General features: G+C 41.2%; 2 protein-coding genes across 7 annotated transcripts in view; one reads left to right on the forward strand and one right to left on the reverse strand.

Annotated features, from left to right (window-relative positions):
• Positions 1-3,720, reverse strand: part of dtd1 (D-aminoacyl-tRNA deacylase 1) — a 30,753-nt gene extending 27,033 nt beyond the window's left edge. For 2 of the 3 annotated variants that reach the window (XM_022251315.2, XM_087139559.1), the window contains exons 1-3: positions 3,535-3,720; positions 2,593-2,683; positions 1,969-2,071 (exon numbers count right to left, since the gene is read on the reverse strand). In XM_022251315.2, coding sequence (XP_022107007.2) covers positions 1,969-2,071; positions 2,593-2,683; positions 3,535-3,577 — 237 coding nt within the window. In that variant the 5' untranslated portion in view covers positions 3,578-3,720. Of the gene's footprint in view, positions 1-1,968; positions 2,072-2,592; positions 2,684-3,385; positions 3,470-3,534 lie in introns of those variants that run through there. The other variant, XM_087139565.1, reaches the window with a different exon arrangement.
• A 58-nt stretch (positions 3,721-3,778) lies between these two features.
• Positions 3,779-25,675, forward strand: part of cfap70 (cilia and flagella associated protein 70) — a 29,030-nt gene continuing 7,133 nt past the window's right edge. For 3 of the 4 annotated variants that reach the window (XM_087147773.1, XM_087147775.1, XM_022251302.2), the window contains exons 1-21: positions 3,779-3,911; positions 6,088-6,185; positions 7,532-7,718; positions 8,212-8,393; positions 9,639-9,815; positions 10,515-10,642; positions 11,085-11,139; positions 11,726-11,820; positions 12,374-12,461; positions 12,936-13,005; positions 13,721-13,782; positions 14,198-14,347; positions 15,685-15,863; positions 16,740-16,862; positions 17,900-18,032; positions 18,690-18,761; positions 19,174-19,359; positions 20,482-20,562; positions 21,431-21,599; positions 22,203-22,373; positions 23,983-24,123. In XM_087147773.1, coding sequence (XP_087003899.1) covers positions 6,111-6,185; positions 7,532-7,718; positions 8,212-8,393; positions 9,639-9,815; positions 10,515-10,642; positions 11,085-11,139; positions 11,726-11,820; positions 12,374-12,461; positions 12,936-13,005; positions 13,721-13,782; positions 14,198-14,347; positions 15,685-15,863; positions 16,740-16,862; positions 17,900-18,032; positions 18,690-18,761; positions 19,174-19,359; positions 20,482-20,562; positions 21,431-21,599; positions 22,203-22,373; positions 23,983-24,123 — 2,524 coding nt within the window. In that variant the 5' untranslated portion in view covers positions 3,779-3,911; positions 6,088-6,110. The remainder of the gene's footprint in view (positions 3,912-6,087; positions 6,186-7,531; positions 7,719-8,211; positions 8,394-9,638; positions 9,816-10,514; positions 10,643-11,084; positions 11,140-11,725; positions 11,821-12,373; positions 12,462-12,935; positions 13,006-13,720; positions 13,783-14,197; positions 14,348-15,684; positions 15,864-16,739; positions 16,863-17,899; positions 18,033-18,689; positions 18,762-19,173; positions 19,360-20,481; positions 20,563-21,430; positions 21,600-22,202; positions 22,374-23,982; positions 24,124-25,675) is intronic. The other variant, XM_022251304.2, reaches the window with a different exon arrangement.

Here is a 25,675-nt window from a genome sequence, read left to right on the forward strand (position 1 = left end):
CTGCCTCAATCCTTCAAAATCCTCGGGCAATTCCTGTCACTGTGTTAAGGCAGCGCGAATGGCATTCTTGAGCAGTGCGGTTGATTCAAAAGAAATATGGGGGCTGAATTTATGCATGACTAAGCAAAAACAACACAAGGTCTAACCCACGACCTTCACGCATGGCATCCTTTGCAATAAGCCATTCACCCTCAATCTTCCAAAATCCTCCAAAACCGCCCAAAGGATTTGGAGGATTGGGAAGGGTTAGGGTTAAACTGTACAGTCTTCTAGTGAGCTGGATGTCAAGTTGAGATCTTTTCTACTAGGATGTCTCTTCTTGGCCAGTGTGTGTACGAAGCTTAAATACTTGTGGGACTCACAAACAAAAGAGGTCCTCATAAAGTACATGTAGGTTATGTGAACCTTGTGTGGACTAAGCCAGGACCACTTAACCCTAACTGCCCAAAACCTGCCCTACTCCAACAGCAGGTTTTGTGCAGTTTTGGCAGGTTTGGTACCGTACCTGAAGAACTTCTTAGTTGAATTTTGTGAGACTTGGGATGAAAGGCCCAGGGAGATGGTGTTGGATTCTGTGTGAGTTGGGACACACACGGTTACCCTGTACAGTGTCTGGCTTGCTTTACCAATTGTTGGACTATGCTTGATTTTGTCAGGTTTGGTACTGTTCAGTGCAAGTCATCCTACACTGCATAGACCCATCCATACCATATCACTCAAACTCCAACGGGCTCATTCTGTTGGAGTTTATCAGGTTTGGTACACTAACCTGCATGTACAAGTACAGAGACAAGTACATGAACCTGTTGGATTTTGTGAGGTTCAGTATGCTTTCTAGTGCAGGAGCCTGGGGGTTAGGGTTAAGGTTACAATTGGAAAACAGGTTTTGAGGCATTTTGGGGTCAGGGATATCTTTCGCAAAATGAAGAGGAACAGTCAAGGGAAACACCATCAAAAATCTAGTTTTAGTATTCACAGTTGAAGAAGAACGAGTACATTCAGAGAGTTTGTTTTTAAACGACACAAAAACAAAGGAAATGTCCACGAAAGGTTCAAGTAGGTAACGTCCACAGGAATGTTTGTGTTAGGAGAGGGGGACTGCTTCTAGTGGTGTAGATGCCATAAAGTCTCCAAGGTAGATGATTGTACTATCATGCATATTGCCCGGAGGACAGTCTGCCAGCTTCTGTCAGCTTCTGCGTACAGTGAGTCTGTATCACTTCCCTGGACAATGCATGCTTCATAATGTACATGTCTGCTTGCGATCAGCACATCAACCCTCCTGTAGAATTAAACTAATACCAATGTTTTCAACTGCCTACTGGCGGCAAGGTTTGCTTGAAGTGAAACAAAATCAAAACAGTGGGCCTGTTTGTTACGCAGGGATCTGGATCTCCATCAGTGATCCCGATGATGGTTCACTCTTTTCATGAGGTGGGTTCTGGTGTCAGTGAAACAATGACGGATAGCTGATCGAGACCCCAATCTGTGTGAAATTTGCAGGCCCTTGGTATCTGCCTCCAATTGTGACTTCTGAAATCATCAGAAACATGTTTGTGGGATGTGTAAGAAGACGACACAATACCGAGGTCATCTGTACACATTTTGTTCACAGACAAGCCATCACATATGACATACATGTAACTCATACAGATAAACTTGGTGACCATGGTAACACCATCATTGGTTCTTGGCAGCAGTACCGGGCAATGGTGGAAAGTCAATTGTGGTAAATACTGCATGGAGTCACTGGTTTGTGACAGTCACTCTGTACAAAACCTAACACAACGCTTTCTGTCATTAACGGGGGCCATCAGGAATGTCCAGTGAAACATAGCTGGATTCATCTCTGCTGTTACCATGTACACATCATCAAGAGTCCCTAATGGATGTTCTACTCACAGAACTCCAGTTGCAACGGGAGCCTGTTTCACCAAACTGAAGAGATATTCTCCACATCTTACTCACCTGACTGACACACAACATCTCCAGCTGCTTGTCCATCACACTCTTATCCCATTTCTTCTCTTTATCGTCCTCAAACACTCGCAGATTCAACAGCTTCCGAGCTCTAATGCCCAAGACCAACATACCGTAAAAAAACAGAACAGTTTGACACATTAAAATTATCAGGCCTTTGGCAAAACAGACGCAACATAAAACTGTAAAGTCAAGCCAATTCATGCACAGAAATAATTAAGTACAACCTATTTGAAAATGGGACCAAATTCTGTTAACTCGTAAGGCAAATGAAAGACTGCTTCTAAAACTTATTTTGCACATTTTGAGTGTGGATAAGTTCCGAGTTTGAATCAGAGAGAGATTTGTTTACGAAATTAAAAACTCAAAGCACCTTGACATGTACAGACCAAAAATGAATAATGAAGGCAATGAACTTCCTGGTCTTTGCCTTGCTACCTACTGAAACTGTCCCACTCACAACTTAAGTTTCTAGTTCAAGTGCCATTTGACAAGGAGAAATTACCTCATGCCTCCAAGGATGAAGTTCCTACTCTGAAAGACACTAACAAGACTTATTATTTCTTGGATAATCTGAGTGAAACAAGAGTTACAGAATGAAGGGTGACTTACATGTACTCCCTGTCTTTAGGAGTGTCGTCTCGCGATATGCCAACTAGGACACACAATCCCTTCCCAATGGAGCTTATCAACTCATCTCCAACTACATGCAATAAAGACAAGCAATAATCTAACAGTGAAGGAAAAAGTGAACTTCCTTGCATTAAATGGCCGAACAGATGAGGATAAAGTACTACTGAATATACACTTTGCACAGGTATCTCTGTATAGAGAGCACACAGGAATAGCGGCTAGGGTCACATATGAATTAGTGGCTACGGCTAGCTAAGGATGTCATCCTACAGAAAACAGGTGAATCTACGAGCTGGTGACTTCCATACATGTAGGTGTGTTGAGCGCAACCTTCAAAATTGCACAAAATTAAAATATGCGCATAGGATTTTTAAATTTTGCACAACCACAGATATTGCCATAAAAATTGCACATAGCGATAAACTTGTGTGGATACATGAACCACAGGCAACAGTTTCCCAGCTTAACTGGTGCCATAGAGGTGGAGACTTCGAAGGGAATGGCAATCACCCTGCACTGCCGGCCGGGCAATCATCCTATTCCCTTGGAAAATCGCACAATTCAAGGCACAAAAATGCACATTCAAAGACTGTGCTCAATCTGCACTGACTTAAAATATGCACTCGCTTACAATATAGAAAATCTGCACTGATCAGCACAAATTTCTACAGTTGAAAAGACATTTTCATGTAAGACCCTTCACTATTAAAACTATTCACAAGTTAACCTAGATGATAAAAAACAGACTGAAAGTTTAGTTCAGTGAGACCACCTCCATGGTGAGACCATGGTGAGACTGAATAACGTTACACATCCTTTCTCCATCATAACGTCATACGTCAGGACAGGAAGCTCGCTTGCTACCTGTCCAGAGCACATGCTAGTTAGTAGTAGGATAAATACTGAACTAGGCCTACTTACCTGTTACGCTTGCCTTAGTCACCCTTTGAACTATTGCTCTCATTGCAGAGTTGTGTGTATGTGCTATAGAATTCAAGAGTCAGGAGAAATTACTTAAAATTATCACATAAATGACGACTATACAACAGGCATGTGTGATATCAGGCACATGAGATATCACTCAGGCACGTACGGGCCAGTCATCTGTGTAATATTTCTGGGTAAGTACAAGAGCGCCACCTATGGATCGCAATTACTTAGGATCATTTCTATGGAAACTTAAAGCGGCACGACTCGGTCCGTGCATCTTCGTGGTGAAAACTCTGTAACGTTTACAGAAAAGGCGCCATTCTCCGTCGTGTTTTCCAGATTAACAGCTTGTTCCGACAGTTGTTAACGTAAGTCTGAAGTTAGGGATGGAATGGTCACTTGGTGCTAATGAAATAAGTGGTCCACTCAAATCTGCTCATTTTGCCCCTTTTCAAGTTGCCCGACCTACCCGAGCAGTTTCCCGGAACGTAGAGTTAAATCAAAAGCAGAACGGGTTACTCTATTATCGTGGTAGTTATCACATTTCCCGATAGAAATAAAGATTGCCCCATTCACCTTCCTGAATTATCCTACTCTTGCTTGATTCATAAATTTTGTTTGTAGTTCAATTATTTTCCTATGATAGCTTAGAAAATCTGTGTGCACACTATATGCAGGCGGAGGTGGAGTCCCTATTCGCTCCAAGCAGAACAAAAAAAGACATGCTTTTTTGGGTACTTTTGGGTAAAACGCCGAACGTACATGTATTTCTAGTTCGATCACGAGTGTATTAACTCAACTGCGAATGCAATTTCACAGCATACGAGTTGGTCGACGTACGAGTTGGTCGACGTATGAGTTGGTAGGTGTACAAGTTGGCATGCATTCAAGTTGGTGCGTATGAGTTGGCATGCCTATGAGTTGACCAGCAGTCAGGTAGCCTAGGCCTACTCATTTGCACACAACAGGGTCCAGGTATGGAACTCATTTGCACCAGTTCAGTTCAGAGTGAAACAAGTGAGTAAAAGTAGGCCTGAAAGAAACTAGGAAAATTGAAAAAAATGACAGCAACCAATAGCTCCATGTAAACTTAAAAGCAAGAGGACGAGAATGTGGCTGTGTACAAGACATACATAGGCCTAGGCCTACTGTATGTTGTGCACAATTATTGAGGCATAGGCCTATATGCATCATGACGTACATGTATTAAGCCAAACCATGAATGGTTGTACAAGAAATGCACATGCGCAAATATGGATGCAAGTGAAAAGCAAAATTAGGGCTTCTGCTTTGGAATCTCATGCTATATATGGTGTATTTGGTGAGGAACAAGGTTCTGCTAATACGTACTTGTAGAAAAATCAAGTAGTATATAGGGAACCAGTGACAGATGCCCACAGGGAACCAGTGACAGATACCATATCATGTGAATGGTTGCGTCTGTGCCTTGACTTCATATGTCCATTTGCATATATATCTCCAATTATTCAGTCTGCGGGGTGCAGGTCAACTCAGTCCAAAACCAACTCGGTCCGAGTCAACTCAGTCTCAGAACAACTCAGCCCCAGGTCAACTCGGTCCCAAGTCATCTCGGTCCCAAGTCAACTTGGTCTTTATTAAAGGGAAATATCATTAATTAAAGAGAGATTGCATGACTTTATTTCAAGCCGTAACATTCAAACTTTCCAACACAGGGAAATGGCCATAATTTTTCATCTTCCATAACTTTCAGAGTTGCGGATGTCGTCATACCTGGACACCTTTCTTTCCACTAACCACAGCAAGATAAAAAATATTCACTTCGGATTATGATATCAAACCAAAAATACAAACAGAAGTTGCCCAAATCAAATTGTTTGAGGATCACCAATGATCCTTGGCAAGTGTTTATTTGCACATTTGTTTGCTTGATTTCCTTCATTGTTGGTGGACGTCTTTAAACGGTATGTTAAAAATTGAATCTTTGCATGTCAATATTATGTAATAAATAACTATGATGAACATGGTCTTAATTATGTGCACTCGGCCGGCACCAAGCGCTCAACAACATTAATTGAAGTGTGCGTGGAATGATGTCCGGTCCCGGCTTGAGATCTGCCCTACAATTATGTAAATTTCATTTTTTTCACACAGAGGACCTGGGACCGAGTTGACTTGGGACCGAGTTGACCTCAGATTGAGTTGACTCGGACCGAGTTGGTTTTGGACCAAGTTGAGTTGAATTCCAGTCTGCGTGATTGTGTGCTCACATTGTGCTTTTAGTCAATCGTGTAGGAAATCTCCAACTTCAATTCCCCAAGGCAAAACATTATTTTTTAGCCAAGCATCAGAAAGAAAAGGAGATTGGCTGATGGTATAATTATTGGGTAATGATGCCATAAGCATAAATCAACAGATCGTGCAAAGATTAAGTAATTGTACAGATCAATCAATCACGCCCAACTCATATGAACAACAACTAATAAGCAGAATGTGCCGTGTATTCAACATTTAGCGTCCCCTAATGTTAAAAAGCCTCAAAAAAATGCTTTTTCTGTTTCTCAGGTCTTTGATTGACGCAGGCAACCATGGCCGATGAGGAGCTCCAGAGACACAGGGCTCCCGAGCCTGTTAACATCACAGTACTACGTGCTAGACACCTTGTAAGTTCCAAGGATATAAAGTGCTGTCTGTCTAATAGATGCAATGCACAAGTTTCCCCTTTGTGGGAATGAAGATGAAGACGAAGACTTACGGAAGTTATGCTTGAGCCGTGTTGCTGCCATTTTCCATGCACAAAGCATGCAGATACTCTTAAAAACTTGTGCACATTCAGATAAAAGTTGTGGCTGTACACAATCATTCTTGTAAAGAAGGTAAAGAAATGCTTTCATACTTTAGAGTCCCCATGCATTCATCCCATTGTGTGATTACAATTCAGCAGCAACCAGACATACATCCCATACATGTACAAGACTTCCCAGTTTACTGTGAAACTTGGAACGTCTGCGTCCCCCAGCATGGACGTTTGAGACTGGACGGCTTGAACGATGTAGGGCCTACTGTCATAGCATGGAATTTATTACAGACATGCCCTCAAGGCATGTCATTACACTACTTGCTAAATGCTAAATCTGTTGACACATTCAAGATTGTTCTAAAAACTCACCTCTTTCATGAAGCTTTTTCCAACACCTGATTTTCATCTCGGCTTTGATGGGTATTGTTATTTGCAGTTGAGTATATTTATATAGTATCTGCACAATAAAAATGTTCTTCATGATTATTATTACTTTAGAAATCATCCTCTTTCATTTACCCCCACTAAACTTGAAATTCAACTTTAATGTGAAACCTGGTAAATATAAGAAAATACCTACATAGAGTTGGCAAATTTACAAGTTTCAGCTTTCTTAATGGGAAAGGTATTCACATCTTTTGAGCAAAAGAAATCACAGATGATATCCTGAACTTCCTTCCTAAAAAAAAGAAAAAGATGGTAAAATGTTTCTTGACCATATAACTTTGCTGTCCACATTCTGGAATGGGATATGTCTTGGAAATCAATTCACAAAGTAGATCAACACCTTAAGGCCCAGTACATTGTACAAATTAGGCAGGATAAAGTGAAAGACTTACTGTCAAGGTTAAACTCCTCATGAGCTAATTCGGTATTTCAAAAAGCCAAGGTCTTTCGGTAGCAAAGCGCGCGCGAGAGTCAGAATATGGCTGCACTGATAGGACAGACTGTCGCATGCACGTGTAGCTGTTCCTGAATAGCCTTGTACTGAGCATGCTCTGTTGAAATACTGAAATGATTCATTATTAAACTGCTTCTTCTAGAAATGACAAAGATCTGTCAAAACCGAACTCCAAATCTGTCTTGAAGGTGACGGAACTTTCTCTTTCTTTTCAACAATTGTAAATGCAAATTACTCTAGTAAACAGTGCAGTCATTTCAATACTGTTTTGTTTCACTGTTATGATTATTTTCCTTTCCATTCCACAGAGAGGTAGCAAAGGGGATGGCCTGAGCTCCTTGGTCAAGGTGGAATACGGCAGCAACACCCTGGGTGAGTCGGCCAAAGTAGACTCCACCAGTGAGATCGCCGCCGAGTACAACTTCAACGCTAAGTTTGACTGCAGCTTTGACGACCCCATAGTCCTGGATGAGATTGCATTCAAGCCAGTTCTAGGTGAGCTGATTTTATTTCCCTGCAGCCTTTATCATCTGATCTATCACTCAGTCTCTTTTTATTAAAAAGTGTCTGAGCATAGAGGTGAGTGCAACTGTACAAGCTGAAAGTATTCAAATTGAATCCCACTTGAAGATCTACAAAGATTCAGAGATTTTCCTCGACTCCATTCCAGAATTCAGAAGTAGTGCTTGGTTGATAAATTCAATGTACTCTAATCTGAAATATTTCATCCTTCTATCTGAGCTAAAGGTTGAGATCATTCTCCATTCAATTAATCCTTCTTCACTTCCATTACATCCAACCAAAGTTTGGTTTTTTTAGATTGATTTAGAAAACTTCTTGCAGAAAATCCAAAATGGCCAAGGTGAACCTTGAAGAGGCTACAGACCTGTACCTGTTATGTCCCAGTTTGATAGTAAGTAAAATCTGTGCTCAGTTTAAGGAGGCATATAGATTTGTTGTTTTCTTTACATGCCTTTGATTAATCTAGTGACGGTTGTGGAAGTCCTCCCTAAAGAAAAGAAGCAGAAGGAGGAGAAGACAGTCCTGCTAGGGCAATGTACCGTGGATCTACTCCCCTTGGTCCATGGAGAGACCAAATATAAGAGCACCCTTATAATCCATCCATTGCCGGGGTCTCCACTGGAAAGTATCCCTGCTGATAGCCCCAAGGTATGGACAAGCCCTCAACGAATCTGTGGAGTTGTCAGGAAGCTACCAATAGCACTGCTGTAGTCAAGTTCAGTCCAAAGTAACAGGATGAACAGTGATAAAGGAATATTTGTATATCTTGTGACTTAACTCGAGATGAGGTATGACTCATGATGGACTTGTGATAGACTCAACTATGCCACATATAGACATACATCTTCAAGTACTGGAGTGGTTGACTCTATGCTGCATTGCATCGCATGGCATCTGTGGCCAATGCTTGCCTCTCACACTGGGGTCCTGGGTTCGATTCCCGGCCCAGGCCATATGTGACTAGAGGTGTTCATTGATTCTGTGCTGTGCCACAAGGGTTTTTATCTTTAGGTTTTCCAATTTTCCTCCCTACACAGAAATCAACACTTGTTATCTCTGGCTGTGCTCCATAGGCAGATATTGATACTTGGCCTTTCCTGAGATGCCTTTACATGCCTTCAACATTGTAGCTTGGTGTATTTTATCACACTGCATATTCAAGCATAAATGTGACCCGCTCTGTGAAAATGAGTCTTAAGTCGCCAGAGCCACTTACGAGTAAAAAGTCCTTTAGAATAATTTTGCACAGTGTAAATCAGTAGGAACCCACAGCATTTTTCTCCATGGAGTATCCACTTTCATCAGGATGCCAAACTGAGTGATACATCAAAACAAAAAATCAATTTTCTCTTTCCAATACAAATGAAAACTCAAAAAGTGGCTCTGGCAATTTAAGACTCATTCTCACAGAGTGGGTCACATATTGTATGGAAAGTGAATACATTATGATCAAACAACTTTGAGGTGCAATACATTCTGGAGTGAAAGTTAGCAATTATCCAAAAATTGTAGCATCACAAAGTTACAACCACTGGACAAATAAACCCCTAGTATACCAACTAAGAAATAACTGAAACATACGCAAACGTGCACTTCAAACATGTCATTACTGTTTAACCTTGGATTCAACTGCATGATGTGTGTACTGTGATGCATATTGTTCCGTGACCCACTTTCAAGATGCTTATCATATTGTGTAAAAGTAACATAAACCTTTTACTCTGAAGAAGCCTTGAGGTACATATTCTTGTGTCAATCTTCACTTCTGAAGGGAGGGACATTTTAATTGTTGTTTGCTGTAGATCAAGTTCCTAGAAAATCCCTATTATACCCATGGCCTCTTCTCCTACTCTGTGGCATTTCAAGGGAAAAATATTGTTCTCCTTCCCTTAGCCTGAGATAGATATTGTAGTGTCCGTCACCGAAGCCTTGTTGTCCGAGGACCAACTGAAGGAGAGTAACTTACTGACAATAACCGTGGAAGCAGCGTACTCTGTACCAGAGACTTGGAACCCAACTGGCACTCAGTATATGTATAACATCACATTGCCTGTACCCCTGACCAATGAGGTAGGTGTGAAATTATCAGTTTATCTGTCGCAAGAAGAACAAGCTGGCATTCCTCTTTACAGACAATGTTCCCTGTCGCTGTTTTTTTTTTTTATGGTATACAAGCCCTTAAAGAACCACTGTTTGTTCAAGGTGCCAAGCTTCGCTCTATTTTTTTTTTCACCTTTTGTCGCTGGGCATCATGTTTCTCTCTTTTTTTGGTGCTGATATGTATGTTTGTCCAGTGTTCTAGTTCAGCCCATCGAAAAAATAAAACGATGAGACCAGTCACAAGATGTTGCAAGTAACCCAGGGTGAACAGTGTCCAAGGAACGCTCGTGTTGCAGTTCAATGGAATATGTTATGACTTAAATTCAGACTTGAGGTCTTGTGATGGTTTTGTAGGGTTTAATCGTGGCCTTGTGTTGGTTTTCTAATGGTCCTATGGAGTCGCGTGATAGTCTGAAGAGGTCTCAACTTCAGTACTGTTCTAAGCTTGCCATGTGGAACCCACAGAATGGGAGAGTTAGTTCTTGACACATCAAAATAGAGATGAGCAGGCATTTCATCTCAGTAAAATACAATGTTTTCCGTACGTGTACATGTGTCTCAAATGTTTAAATCATGCATATTTATGACCAACCTGAGTTTTTAGAGGCAAGAATGGGGAGAGGCTGGATTGTCTAGAGCGCTTATTTGTTCTACCTCTCTAATGCATAGAGAGAATCAACAGTGGTGTTATCGAATGGCATTTTGAAAGCTGCAAATGACAAGGAGCCTCCGTCCAAGCAGAAGAAGTGGCCTGCCCCAGCTGGGGCTCAAGGTGGCGCCATCTTCATACCAGACAAGTAAGGCTCCCAGAAATTTGGAAGCAAATCCTCAAAGTCCCCAAAGACACTGAGGCACATCACCTTAACAAAAATGTTTGAAATCACCTCCAATAGTTTTGTTCTACTTATTTTTTTTCTTGCTCTGTCTTTGCGGCAAATGATTGGACCTCCAACTCCTCTAGCCAATCCTTAGTCGTAATGTTTGGTAGTTATATTGTATTTAAGAGTTACATTGAATGGACAAAGTATGGCAGTTATTTTGGCAAACTAAAAATTACTTTTTTTGGAGCATTTTATTTTAAAAAAAATCAGGAAAGCGGCATCAAAACTGTGAAATACATGTACATCAATTGAACTGTTTTATTGCCTTTAATAAAGCACCTTGCAGTGTCCTACCCTGTTAGGCAATTAACTCCATGTGGATAATGGTATTTGTTTTATTTCTCTGCCTCTGTTGCAGATTTGTTCAAGCTGTGAGCTACGACGAAGAAGATGGAGAACTGGCTTGCAAAGAGGTAACTATTCTTATTAATCCAACGATTTTTATGAGGAAAAGTAAATCTTTGACATGGTGTCTGGCCTGAGACCGCAGTCCGCTGGACTGGACTCACACCCTTAACTGCTCACAATATCTCCAAGATTTTGTGTTTAATGCACCAGGTTACAAGATTGCTTCTCTCTGTGCATGTACCCTTGTCATCGCCAGAGTTCACAGGAACACAAATTCTTTTCTTAGTATGCATTAAACCGCCTGCACAGTAGGGTAAAAAAAGCTGAAAAATAACTCGGTCTATCAGGCAGTTTCAGTGCTTATGCAAAGGTGGGCTCTTATATGCCGTGGTTTTCGTACTCATTCAGTTAAAAGTTGATCTCACCTATTGTTTACCAGTCACGCAGGGCTTAACCATGAAGCATAGATACTGAATTTGTGTGATATATTCTGATTATGCGGTTCTTGACCACGGAGGAGCTCCTTTTCCTGTGAGAATTCCAGATTCCAAATTCAAACTTGTGTGTGCGTGCTGTGATCACCTTTCCCCTCTGCCCTTCACAACCCAATTTGTGTTTACTGAATGTCATTTGCTGTTGTGTTATAATAAGGACCGTGAGTTTCGGGTTGAAGCCGAGACAGAGAAGAACCGCGTCATTTGGAATTGTGAGCGCCGTTGTTACATGGAACCGTCCGCCGTTCAGAGGTATATCCCTTGTTTCTCTACTTTAAAGGAGCATGCTTAACCCTAACACTCCTCAGTCCTCCAACAGGTGAAGAATTGAGGAGGGTTAGGGTTAATGAGGAAAAAATCTCAACTTATAATACAGTTGTTCAAAAGCATTCAGGATTGTTTGGAATCTTGTCACATTTTATGCTTCAGTATTTTTCTCAACACCCCACCGACAAAAAAAATGTTTTCATTATAACTGCATTTTAAAATGTATTCCATGATTTAAAAAATCCTGTGTTGCACTGAAATTTAAAATTTAAGCAGTAGTTTGCTGCGAAAATGACCGTAAAAATGAAGGGAAAAAGCTACACTTTAGATTTGTCGTGTTAAGAAAGGTAGGACTTCAGTAATTTTCTTTAGTTTCATTGCCTGTTCCTTTATAGATTATGCATATCTTTGCCAAATGATATATTAAATCATCTAGCATCAATAAATGTTCTGCCGTTCTTGTTTGAAATGAGTACGCTTGTCACTGCAATCAACAAGAAATTAAACAATTAGGGTTTTGTCTGGGACTTTTTAACAGTTTGCAGACAAAGATCGCTCACACCCGACTGTGGCCAGTTGAGCTGATGAGAATGCCTATGCCAACAGCAGCTAAGGCCAAAGGAAAGGTATCACAATCTTAAGTGTCCTGACTCTCACAAACTTGGACGACAGGATTCTGTCACTGGATTTCTTGACTGCCACATGAGCCATGGGAAGAGAATTATCTGTGTGTTTTGGTGTGCCTCGATATTGAAACTTGTGTGCATTTCCAGGGAAAGACAGTTTAATATTCTTATACTTTAACAGTGACACAGTTTCAACAAAGGATTGGAGGTGCAAGCCTATCCCTATGATCAGAATAAATGTAAATACTGGTTAGCTGAAGACCAAAAAAATCCCCCACAGTGTGAAGCAAAAAATTCAAAAGCCCTATTTTGTGAAAGCTTAGATTAATGTAAGTTCAATTTTTAAAACTACCAGAAAAGTGCCTAATATGTAAACGGACATGGCCGTAACATGCCACAGTGGTATGCACCATTAATTGAAGATAGGTACACTCATATGTTAATGTAACTTCGGTTGTTTTTTATTTAATTCAGGAAGAGGAGAATCCTGTCTTTTTCCATGGTGTTGCTTATGTCAACCTGGCACCATTGCTTTATCCAGGAGGTAAGTTAGACGGCTGCGATCAAAGCCATCGGGGTTATAGAAACTTGTAGTCAGGGATTTAAAACATTCCAACAGTTTTTTGTTGAAACAAGGCTTGTTCGACGGAGAAGATACTGTGGTGCCATGGCCTTCTCGGTGACAGTGACTTTATTAGAAGACTCAAACAGCTCTTGACCTGGGCAGTGACTCATGCCTGATGACCCAAGTGTCACTTTGAGTGACTCGGACTCTTACGTCAGTCATGAACAGTGAGGCAGAGTTGGTCAGGGGGATTTGGAGTTGATATCAGAATCGTGGTGTTCCACACAGACTTAAGTGTGAAATGCCATTGTCGTCATACCGCCGTTTTATTGAATGATTCAGTCAGTTGTTTATTTGCAAAAGAGAGTTGCTACTTTTACGTGGCACTTGGGATGAAGACTTAGACGCAGGACTTGGGTGACTCAAAACTGGTTTCAGAGAGCAAATGACAGTTCCCTCTCCTCCTTGAGGAGACATCATTTTTTCAAGTTTTGCCCACTAAAAACAAACACAAACGGTTGGCAAGTCAGGGTCTGTCTTCATGCACTGTTTCAGTATTGAGACTGTTGAAGCAATCCATTTCAGGTTTGGTGACAACTTTAACGTCATCTTTCGAAAGAATGGACTGGCTTCACGTTTTCATTTCAGGACTTTCCCCTAAATTTGTTGGCATGCATTTTGTTTTACACCACAGTGAACAAGATTCGAGGTGCCTTCAGGGTACATGCTTATTGTGAGACAGAAATGATGGAGAAGGTATGTTTACGCTTGTAGAAGTTGATTGTCAGTATTTTAAAGTGATGAGTTTAGGGCCTCTTGAAACTTAAATGATTGATTTCACCATATTGAAGTCTCCTATTTTAGCAGAAGTACCAGTCAACCAGTTCAGAATTGGCATGACCTATCAAGGTGAAGAGTGGCTGTATACTCAAAAGGGGTATACCAAGTTATTGCAAAATGCAAGACCAATCTTAGTCGCTTAGTCAAGCGATCAAAATGCTGCCCTACAGAAACATGCCCCCACTTGTTCCCACTCGGAGCAGATTGGTCTTGCATTTTGCAAGAACTTGGTATACCCCCTTTGAGTGTACAGCCACTCTTCACCTTGATAAGTCATGCCAATTCTGAACTTCCTTCAGACGTTGATCAGAAATGCCTGCTTCATTTTTAGACCAAGAGGAAGGGTGGACTTGCGGATGAGGCGGCGCGGATGGCAACCTCCATGTACAGGAACGCATCACCGTCCATCAAGACTTCCAAGGCAGGCAAGGAGGAGAAAGGAGGCAAAGAGAAGGAAAAAGAGAAAGATACCAGTAAGAAGGTGAGAGGAATTGATGTGAATTGGGATATTCAAGACAGTTAAGCCAATCCTGTAAGTTGGAAGAATGTCACGTGGGATGTGTTTCAGAGTTGATACAGATTGTTTCATTGCTTTACATACTTTTCAAGGCTGAGATTTCTGGATTTCTCAAACATCTTTTTTAGGCCCCCAAAAATCTTGATCTCTGGTCAGACCAAAGTTCCAGAATTGATTCGGTGATGCAGGTTGGTTTTTTAGGGGAAGATGGAGTTGGCTTTTTAAGACTGGCAATGGACAGGGAAATGTGTGGCATATTTAATCAAAGTGCTCGTCATGCCGCCATTGTTGCTGATCAGCTGGCTGCAACTTTGTTACCTACCCATGGTCTACTGTTTGTGTTCGACATTAACATTACGCAGTCGTAATGCATCTATCACCGGGTACGAGCTACCCACGAATTAGTCTGGTTACTTGAACTTATTGCCCTTCTGACTTGTGGACTTGTGGCCAGGAATCAGTCTACTCATGCACATTCAGGCGATGTGGAAATAGAGGGTGCTGTTTGGAAAATTCTTAGAAAAAAATGGAGAAAAAAATTAACTCGCATGTTCAAAATCGACGCTCGCGCTGACCAGAGACCGACTATTTTTGGGAGGGCTTAATATCAAAAAGTCTGAGTCTATCATTAAGGTTTTTTATGTAAAAGTTGATAAAGAGCGCAAGAAATTGTTTTGTAGGGGTTCCTTTAGTCAAAAACAAATGTATACCATAGACCCTTTGATACTGTGAACCCTCAAAACCTCCGGTGATTATTTTATGGGTATTTCATTTTCCCCCAAACTTGCCCCTGACTTTCAGACCCATACAAATACTTGCAGAATCAGGAGTGTAAAATTAGAGAAACCACATTAGACGCTGCCGGAAAACAAGCTTCTGGCAAGTGGCATGCAGCACCTGAATTAAATAAACTTTAAGAATAAAATTAATAATGTAAAGATACACCAACCTGTTAGATATCACAAAAAAGATTGTAGGTTGATGTGGGAAGGAATGCAGAAGTTCTTCAACAACTGAAGGGCTGTCCCGGTTTAAAAGATTCTTTTTTCTGCTGCAGACGTATGTATAAACGATAAGGTTTCCAGGGAATGTAGGTTGCCAATACAACAAATAGTTGGCACGACCATTTCATAGGATACACATGTATGCCACCATTATTGTGCATGTTAAACAGGCTGATAAATTGTACTCGCAGAAGCAACCCTGTAAAAAGGGTGATCCAATCGGCAATTTCACAACCTTACACGCTGCCTTCATAATTACATCATCTCTAAAAGTCCTCATCGTTCCTGTCACCCCAGCCTTCTCAGATGTTGAAGCCAGGCCAACAAGCCCCCGATGCCATGTCCGAGGTAGAAGCCCCTCCCCAGCAGAACCTGGAAGGTATGCAGTACGACGAGGCTAGGACTTACGTCATCCTGGAGTTCACCTTGCAACGATCTATGGTTCCCAAGAGGGCGCCAGAGGAACTGGCCAAAAGGTAAAGTACATTCCTTCTCTCATAAGTCTGATTCCTTCTCTAATCCTTACAGCAAGTTCAATTAGGAACGTTGACCTAAACGTTGACCAACCGTCATGTGATTTACTGTCTTCTAATACATGCTCGTTGATGATCTAGGTATGTATAGCCCAGTGGTGGGGGTTTGTAACTCCTGATAAAGGGTCGGGGTTCGAATCCAGTAGTATGGCATATGTCGAGTCCACTGGCAAGTCCCTTTTTAATATTCCCACTTGCCTCTCTCCTCCCAGAAGTCCAGGAGTGTTTAGGGTAGAGATGGTTGCTGTATTTGATCAGCCATTTGCACCTGAATGGCTACACTGAGCTGTCTCCAGTTCATAAGTGACTTTGTCATACACGCGGACGCGCCGTGATTTGTAGGCTCCCATTGGGCGATCGCTGAAGTTGCGCGTTAACTACCAGTTCCATGGTTCCATGTAAACGGCGATCAATGCATGTAACTCTGTGTGCAGTGCATGTGCAGTGGGCGTGGTTTAAACTGAAGTGACATCACACTAACGGACCGTATACTTCCCAGGGAGCCGAGATGGTTTTTAGGTTTTTTATTGGCCCAGTAAGGAGGAATAATGGATACATACACTAACGGATATATCGTACAGATATCTTCATTGTTACTTTTTATCCATTAATCTTGTCTAATTGACTGTTTGGTAACACGTTACCAAGGTTTGTTGCATTGCTGTAATTTGAGTATCAACTGCATGTATTTTACACTGGGCAGTAAAACTTAAAAGAACCTATGCTTATTTGCTGTCGGGCAGTACAGACATTAGCAACTCTTGGGTGGGGAGACTTTGATCTAATGCATATTCATGTTATTTTGCATTGACCAATCAGAGTGGCTGAGTACATTCCACCCAGGCCTCTCTTCCCGCGGAGGACCAACGGTGCTCAGCGAGCCGTCGAAGACTTCCACAAGCAGGTGGCAAGCATTGGCACTATGGTCCTCGAAGAATTCCGGTAATTGTTTGTGGTTGTGAATTTGTTGCATTTTTCTGTTGCGGACATAAAAGCAGCATTTAAATTGGAGTGAAAGTTTACTTGCAAGTTCAATGATTGCCACAATTCTTGCTCAGGGCTAGGCATTAGTCTTGTAAATTTTCGGTCATCTAAATACATTGTTTGTTCTTAGATTTGATCTGCATATGGGTGATTCCAGAAATTAGGGTCCAAAAGTGTGCCATTTTTGTGTCCCTGTTACATCTGACCTTTGTTATTTGACATGAAAATATCACCGGAATTGACTTTAAACTATTACTATTTGTTTGGCAGGTAATTTGCATTAATTCGCCACTTTAGTAAATTAGAAATGTGTTCTGAACTTACAAAATTATATGTCAGATGTGACGGGGACACGAAAAAAATTAGACCCCTAATTTCTGGAATTACTCATATCTATGTTGGCCCAAAGGAAAGAGATTGCCATCTTGTTTTAAAATCTGATGTCTCCAAGGTCTTGGGATGGAGTATTTTTCCACATGAAATAGATAATTTGTCAGTTTCACCCACGTGAGTTTGGCATTAAGATGTAACACACAAGAAATTTATCCATGGTCACGAACAAGTTTATGCCAGTGAGCAGTGACCCGTTTCTTATTAAGTTTGTTTGTTTATATTGATGAATATCTATGTGTAACACACAAAGAAGAACAAATAGGGTGTTGAATGTGAAATCTGGTAAATGGAATTTGTCACCAGAGTACAAGCGCACCAGCTTTTTCATGAGTAAGGCAGAGTCAGCACAGGTTTTTGTATGTGTGTTTAAGGAGGAGACAAGATGGTATTTTTATTGATGGAAAACTCCATTTTTATTTGAATCTGTAAAGAAATCCTTGTCCCCCGCCCCCAACAAAGGTGGAAGTACTGTTTCTAAAATGCTGACACTTTCATTGTTTGCATACCAAATGCCAACATGTCACCGTTAGGGGAGGGATAACCTCTTGCCCCTCCCCTATGCTGGATATGCCACTTGGGATTTTCATTAATTGCATTTGCAGAGGTATGTTCGCGGGCAAGCTGGAAAATGGAGAGCTGCCATCCTCCAGAGATGAACAAGAAGACAGGAGGCGGAAACTGTTGTATGAGCTCAACTCATCAGGGAAGTACTTTGCCTACAAGGAGCAGCTCAAGGTGGGTACATGCAGAAATGCTAGTCAGAGGAACCCCCATTGGCAGTCAAAAGCTATGTCTGTTATCAGCACGTATGCAGGTATTTGCCACCTGTGAAGACCTACACTTGGCTCTAGACTCAAAGTTTAGATAAAGCCACTGCTGTCAACATTTAACAGGAATTGGTGAACTGTGTACTGTCAATGGTAGCCTGGAATCTGCCCTTTCTTAAGGACTGATAACCACCACACTTGGCTGAGCCAGGAAGGTGTAATGGACTATAAATGGACACAAGAGGGCGCTGTATCACCCAGTAACAGCACCCAGTTGGAAAGACGTGTCACTGGTCCACGCATTCTTTGTTCACATTTTTACAAGCTATTTGTTTTGATGGGCCCACTTATTTGCTGCATGCTGAATTCTGTTGAAACTAGAGATCATTGTATTGCTTTTTAAAAACAAGATGTTAGCCAAGAGTGATCCACGCTGTCTCTGTTTTGTTCCTAGTGGGGATCACCCAGGCATGACCTTGATTCCCTCTAGTTACTAAGCAATACAGGAGACAATACTCAAGACTTTTTTCAAGCTGTTTTGTCCATAATTCAACTGTACCTACATGTACATTTGCCTGGTCCTCAGGTGATTAAAAGGGTGAACATTTTCCCATTTTTTTTCCAGCACTCTGTGGTGAAGATAGTTCGTGAGAAATACCTGAAAACCAGTGCCTTTGACAACAAAGAGGAACTCCAGGTAAGACAGTAGGAATATATGTATTTAATGGCATGTTATATTGTTTGGTGTCAGTATTCCGTGGTCCGTGGTTCCAGTAAATTTCAACTTAAATGAAGCACGTCAAACAGAAGGTAAAGCTTGCTGACTCCTTATTCAAACGAGTAGTCTTTGCTGACTGTTTTTCATAGTATGCTGCAGTAATGACCTTTTTGAAACCTCATGGTTGCTACCTTACTTTACATTGAGGGATTCCTATTTTCCAAAACAACGATAACATGTTTTCCAAAGTTAAATCCCGAAAAGAGGTCGAGAATATCAGTACAGCAGATATTTCTGTTAAAAAGGAAAAATAATTCTGACAAATATTTTGACTAAACAGTTTAATCTTTAAGAGCTTTCACTTTTTCATGACAATTCCCTTGTTGATTAGGCCTTTCTGAGTGACCTGTACATCTTCCTGGTAGACCAGATGCATTGTGGGCTAGGCAAGGTCCTATCCCTTGAAGACGAGACACCAGTGCCTGCCCCACTCACAGACTGTGCCCAGCTCAAGCACTTTGCCCGAGAGGCAGAAGTGAATGAGGACTTTGAGCTGGCAGCTAAGTACTACCAGGAGGTGGGTACTAACATTGTGACATCAGGGGGAAAAAATTAAAATTGATGCCACTGGTATGAATCAGGAACAATGCTCGGCAGTTCGTGGTCTAAAGACAGTGACCAATATGTTAAGTTGATGTTGTTTTTTCTCAGAGCTAAGCTTCTCTTTTGGAGTTAGTCACTTGTATTTGTGTCTACAAACCTCTCTGAAATTCAGTTTTTAACTTTTCAAGGTTTCGTTTTGGTTTTCATAAAATAAGCCACAGGAGATGCAAAACAGTAAATGATCAAGATGCTAGCCTGTGACCCTGGGAGTCCAAGTACTAGTGAACCCCCAATGTAATGCCAACGCCTTCCAGTTGCCAGTGATGTCTGTTGTGTACTTAACCACTTCACGCTGGGGGACCCGGTATCGGGTACCTTATGTTTGCACGCATAGCCGGGGAGTCGGAAATTAGACAAAGGAGCCAGGTCTTTTAACAAAAGACCGCACTCTGAACAAAAGACCGAGCTAATGGAACTTGAAGAACATTTTTTCTGTTGTCAGTAGCGGAGGTAATCCGTTCTTTTTTTGAACACTATACCACCATTTCTGGCATTCAATATGAAGGATTACAACCATGGACGAAAGCTCTCCAGCGCTGCAGTGCTCAGAAAGACAATACTGCTGCATGCTAATCTGGCCTCATTGAAAAAAACACCAGCAGTGAACTGCTCTAGTTAAGAGAACAAAAGAAAATTACGCAACACCGCACAGTTTGGGGTCTCTGTACAAGGCAGCAGGCCTGGCTGAAATACACGGGTGTCAATAGATGTTGCCTCTTGGATTAGAATAGCCACCAGACAGTCATTTGTGTGGGTGTAAACGTCCAGTAAATGAAGTAATGAATTTTTCAGAATTTTGAAAACGGAAAATCATGAAAGAGGCTTATATTTGTGCACGCCCATTTTGATTGAACCCATCAGCAAGTGGTGCAGGCTATCCCATATTGTGCAACTTTTAACAAGTTATAATGGCTTGTCATATGGCATTGAAATTCCCACTAAACTTACATAAACATTGGGTCTTATTTGAAACTAGAATGACTGTAGGATTTGAAATTTCATTGGTTTTTCTGTTGTCTTGTCATAATTTTTACAGCGGCTGGCCAGAAATCGGAATGATGCAGATCATTGGTTTGACTATGGTACCTTCTGCCTTCTCATCAATGATGTCTCTAAGGTAAACATTCTTAGTTAAATATTGCCAATGCAGGTAACATTTCTGCATGTATGCTTTGTGCATAAGTACTGACTAAAAACAGAGAGAGGCGATTGCTTCTGACTGATACATGTGTTTGAATAATGTGCATGTATCCTCTATATGTAGTAGTCAGGGTGCCATGCCATTTTACCCCTGCTCCTCAGGCCAATAAAGCATACCCTGTCTCAATCCTTTGTGAGCATGTAGGATAGTGTGGCCATCTTGGCACACATGGCTGAATTCAAACACAGCATCAGTGTTTGCCATCAAGGTGTCCATTGCTTTTGACCTGTTTCCACTTTCCGCACACCATGTGTGTTGAAAAACATCAACATTGTGAAATAAAAGTCACATACAAGATGATCCCCTGTTATGTGGTTGATAAACAATAGCCTACCCAATATTGCCCCTTTGGAAGTTCACTCTATTGCTTACAGAATTTCTGCCTAACAAAACAGGATACCAACCAAAATGCTATGAGGTGTATGTTGCCTGTGGGTGGTTCCCTGCTGATCTTGGCCAATAAAGTGCATAACACTGCTAAGTAGTTTTTCTCTTCATGGCTCAGTGAAAAAAGGCCCTCATTTTCCAAAATTAAAAACCAGCTCATCCGATCCATGCAGGAGTGGTCCGTTGCTGGGAACTCACTGCACCAAGGTGTGCTCTGTGTCGCATGATGCGCTGAGCTTTGTCCAATTTTCATTGAAGTTTGGCATTCATGTTTGCACCAGGGGACACCCAGATGAAATAACTCTCACTGACCTGTCTTTGTTGGTGAGAGGGTGCCTCTATTTGGGGCAAAGAAGGCAGAACTAATGATCTGAATTCCAATTTCCTTCCCCTCTAGGCTGAAGAGTGCTTCAAGGAGACAGTATCCATCAACTCTCAACACCTTCATGGTCTGCTCCTGTATGGAGTAGTCTGCTCCACTGAGGAGAGAAACGATGTCGCTGAGACCTTCTTTGAAACAGCAACTTGTGTGGATCAAGAGAGTGTACTGGCATGGACTATGCTGGGTATGCTTGAATTGTTTTCGTCTACACATTCAACCCCTGAAGAAGCTTTCTTTCCCTTTCATTACTTGGAGGGGGCTTTTTCCAATCTTGGCAACGTAATGACAGACTTGATCAAAACTTGGTATGTAGATAAATATGTCTGTGCTCTGCATCAAGTCTCAACTTATTCAGAGAAATCATTTTTAATTAGGTCCACAAATACCAAGAACTCAGCACTCTGGCATACATATTGTCCGTGAAAACTGTTCATTCTCAAGAAGTCTGCATAAAAAACATTGGCATTTATTGCAAAGGGTACATCTAAAATGTGTCAAATGTAGTGTCATATGTTCATAAGGCATGACTCTATGGAACTATAAAGGCCAGACATAAAGGAAGAATATTGTAAGGACGATTGGGAAAGAAATATGTAGACCTGCTGCTCTGTCAGGGTTGAATCCTCTGTACTGTCACAGTTGGCAGTCTGATTTGTGGTATAATTCATAAGCGAGGCGGTAAACAGTTATATTTATAAACTGGACACGTGACTGTACCAGACCAGTAACAATACGGAATTTAAGGCGTGATATAGCAAGAGCGGTTGTCATGTGTTGGCATCGTCAGGGCTTTTCTACGATGGCATCAACCAAGATATCCAGGCTGAGTACGCCTTCATGCAAGCCCAGAAGATCAACCTGGCCAACGCCGTGGCCAAGATGAAACAGCAACAAGCCACCGAGCAGGCCGCTGGAGGCGGAGATACTAAGATGGGGGAGGAGCCAGCCAGTGAGAAAGGTAGGAGGTTTGTTTTGCTTACAGTCACAGAGGCACATATGAATTTTTGTGGCAAACATGATTCGTCTTGAAAGCTGGTTGAAAATGGGGCTTAAATAGAACTCTTTACATTTCCTTATATGGTTTCAAGTTTGAAAATGGAATCTCTTTGGCTGTATTATGCTAATTTGAAGTTTTGATAACACAGAAGTGAAAAGATTTTGGAGGTCATATTTTTAATAGAGTTTTGCCAGAAATGCCCGAATATAAAAGAACATCTCTTCCTGGTTCTTTTTTGATTATTTAGTTTTGATTATATGTCTGTGAAGTACCTTGAGTGTCAACCTTTGACCGATTTGGCACTATACAAGAATCAACTAATTTTATTATTAATATTGACATGCCATCCATGTGATGGGATCTGAGAAAAGCAGGTGTGGAAAAGTCTGCAAATTTAAATGTCAGCCTCAAGACTTCTGAACCAGAATGAGACTAAAAGTTGTCCATGGTTATCACTTTGGAGACTCAAAAGCAGTGTTGTAGTCGAGTACTTTCCGAGTACCAACGTTCTCCGCAAAATACTGAACTGGGTAAGAGGGAATAAAGCCAGAGTGCACAGGCATTTGATGGTAAATGTGCAAAGGTAAGATTACAAAATAAATGTTAGACTTCAGACACTACCAGTTGTGTAAAATTTAAGTTTTAAGGAGAAAAGTACTCGGAAAGTACTCAGCCGAGTACTTTCCGAGTACTTTTGTCCTAAAAAGTTAATTTTAATTAAACAGTGATGGTCTGAAGTCATTATGTTGCTTTGTAATCTTACCTTTATGCATGTTCCATCAAATGCCGATGTACTTCAGCTTTGTTCCCTCCTAACTAGTTAAATATTTGATAGAGAACTTGGTTGTCAAAAAGTACTCGACTACATCACTGCTCAAAAGTTGAGCAGTGACCAATAATAATTGTTTAGGGTAGAGCCGACAATTTCCCAGAGCCTGAAGCTTGTGGTTTACGGAGAGAAAAGATACCATCATTTGTGGTGTTGGATTTTCACCATGTACCAAGTTAATAGTCTGGATGCAGTTTCTTTCAGCATTAGATGTTTTGCTGTGTATATATTAACCCTCTTCCAACCAGCCTGACATTGGTTGAGAGATTAATCCAGCTGTTGACATAAAGATATTGATTAAAGATATTGTACTCAGCTGGTAGCAGGGTGCTGGTTATGGCAATGCTGTGTATCATGCTATTTGCTCATGTCGATACCTTGGTAGTTATTGCAACTAAGATAAGCCATTGCTTATAACAACAGACATTGCTGTTTTTGCTTGCTTTATTCCATTCCTTGCCTCAACTGTTGCTTTACTCACCCCATGCTCTGCAAACCACCTTTTCTGCCACCCATCTCTCGCCCTACCCAACCCTGGTTCCATCTGCCCTTTGTTCCACTCACCGACGCTCTTTCCACTTTGCACGACCCACCCATTCTTGCCCCACCCACATTTTCCCCCTCCACTTTTTGCTCTGCCCAATCCTTGCTCCGCCCATCCTTTGCTCCTCCCACTTGCTGCTCCTGTCCCTCCCTGTTCAATCTGCTCTTACCCCCCCCCGCCCACTGCCTCACAAACAGCCGAGAGTGAGAAGTGTCCTTCGGTGCCTCAGTTCACCAAGACCTCCGCCACACCCACTGATGCTAAGATACCGCTCCGCCCACAATCAAAGGACAAACCCCCAGGCCCCAAAAAGCGCATGTCAATATCTTCCAAATCTGGTGAGTCAGGTGTGCCTGTTATTCACTGTAGTGGCAAAACAATGCTGACTGTAGCAGTTTTCTGTGGATAAAAGCTGAAAATTCTATTACACCGAGAGGTCAAAGGTCATGCTGTACAAGCCAAATCATTTTTCCTAAAAATGGTTTTTGGGGGTTGAATCTGATGCTGTTTGAGACCAAAATGTACACCCAACTTCCTGTTGGCATTCTTAGGTGCTTAGAGACTGGCATAATCCCCTAAGAGTAATTTTACTGAAATAAGACAGACATTGATATTTTCTTTCTGGTAACGTTAGTAATGGGCTGATTATGATAATTACCAATCCAGTGGGCAAAAATGTTTGCCCTCCCTATTTATAATTTTTCTTATAAGGGTCCATTTTGCTGAATAATCACTGTAAAGTTCAGTCATTGAGAATCAACTTTCACATTTTCCCACTGCTCACATTTCAACAGCTAGCCCAGAAATAATTTACTGAGTCCATTCTTTATACAGCTTGCTGCTTTTGCCAGCTGAAAATCAAGAAAACTCCACTGTCATTTTTGCTTCCTTGACTGAGTGCATATTTTGAAGTTTTTTAATTCACCGTAGTACGTGTACGGGACCAGGCGGACAATAGCATTTTGTACTTTTCCCATGGTGATGACCTGAGACCAACTCTTAAACTAGAGCCTAATAATTTATGAGGGGCACATCAACATTGAGAAAACACTTTGATGCATGCAAACGGCAAAGCCACTAACAACACATGCAAATAACAAAACCACTAACAATACATGGGACATGGTGATCTTTTTGTTGCATGTATTATTGAAAATTCGGGCTTTTTGTCATCATAAACAACTTTGTAGCTCTGAAAGGGCATGTTTAGGGAAGTTTTTTAGTACCATAACTTCAGAGTGTATGCAAAGTCATTTCATTTTCTTGGGCTGTTGGTTTGAGTAACTTTTGGGTTCAGTGAAGTTTTTATTTTGTTATACAAATATTTCCACGGTGTTTGTGTGCTTGTTTACATTTTATACATTTTGTTTACTGTTTTGTTGGATTGATTGGCTGTTCATTTCTTGGTTGGTTTTGTTTGTATGTGTTTAGAGGATTGCAAGAGCAGTAGTTGTTGTGATTGTTTATTCACTTGTTTTCAGTTAATTGCTTTATTTTTTAGATTTGATAGTAAATTCATCTTTTTAAATTCATATTTCCATATTTGTTCAAGTGCTCGTAGCTTTCAATCTGTCTCATGTTGGCTTGACCAGATTGACAATAAGACCTCTCCACATCGAGAAGCCTCTGGACTTCTTGAAAGCCACTTACATCAACTGCGTCAGCTTAACAAGATACCTTTATTCATATTTATTGTTCCAAAGTTTCCAGCAGTAACAAAACAAACTTGAAAGTGTACGAGTGTCCGTTGTCCCATGTAAATAGAAAATAGCCACAAAGTTGTCGCTAAATTATTTCTTTAACGGCATGATGTTATTTATTTGCCCTTTGATCTGGAGCTATTCATGAACAAATAGGCCTAGTATAAAAAGCAACTCATTCAGTGCTCGT

The sequence above is a fragment of the Acanthaster planci genome, linkage group LG01 (genome assembly GCF_054643075.1).
Source record: "Acanthaster planci isolate LZ-2023a linkage group LG01, COTS_SCS, whole genome shotgun sequence".
Classification (NCBI taxonomy): Eukaryota; Metazoa; Echinodermata; class Asteroidea; order Valvatida; family Acanthasteridae; genus Acanthaster; species Acanthaster planci.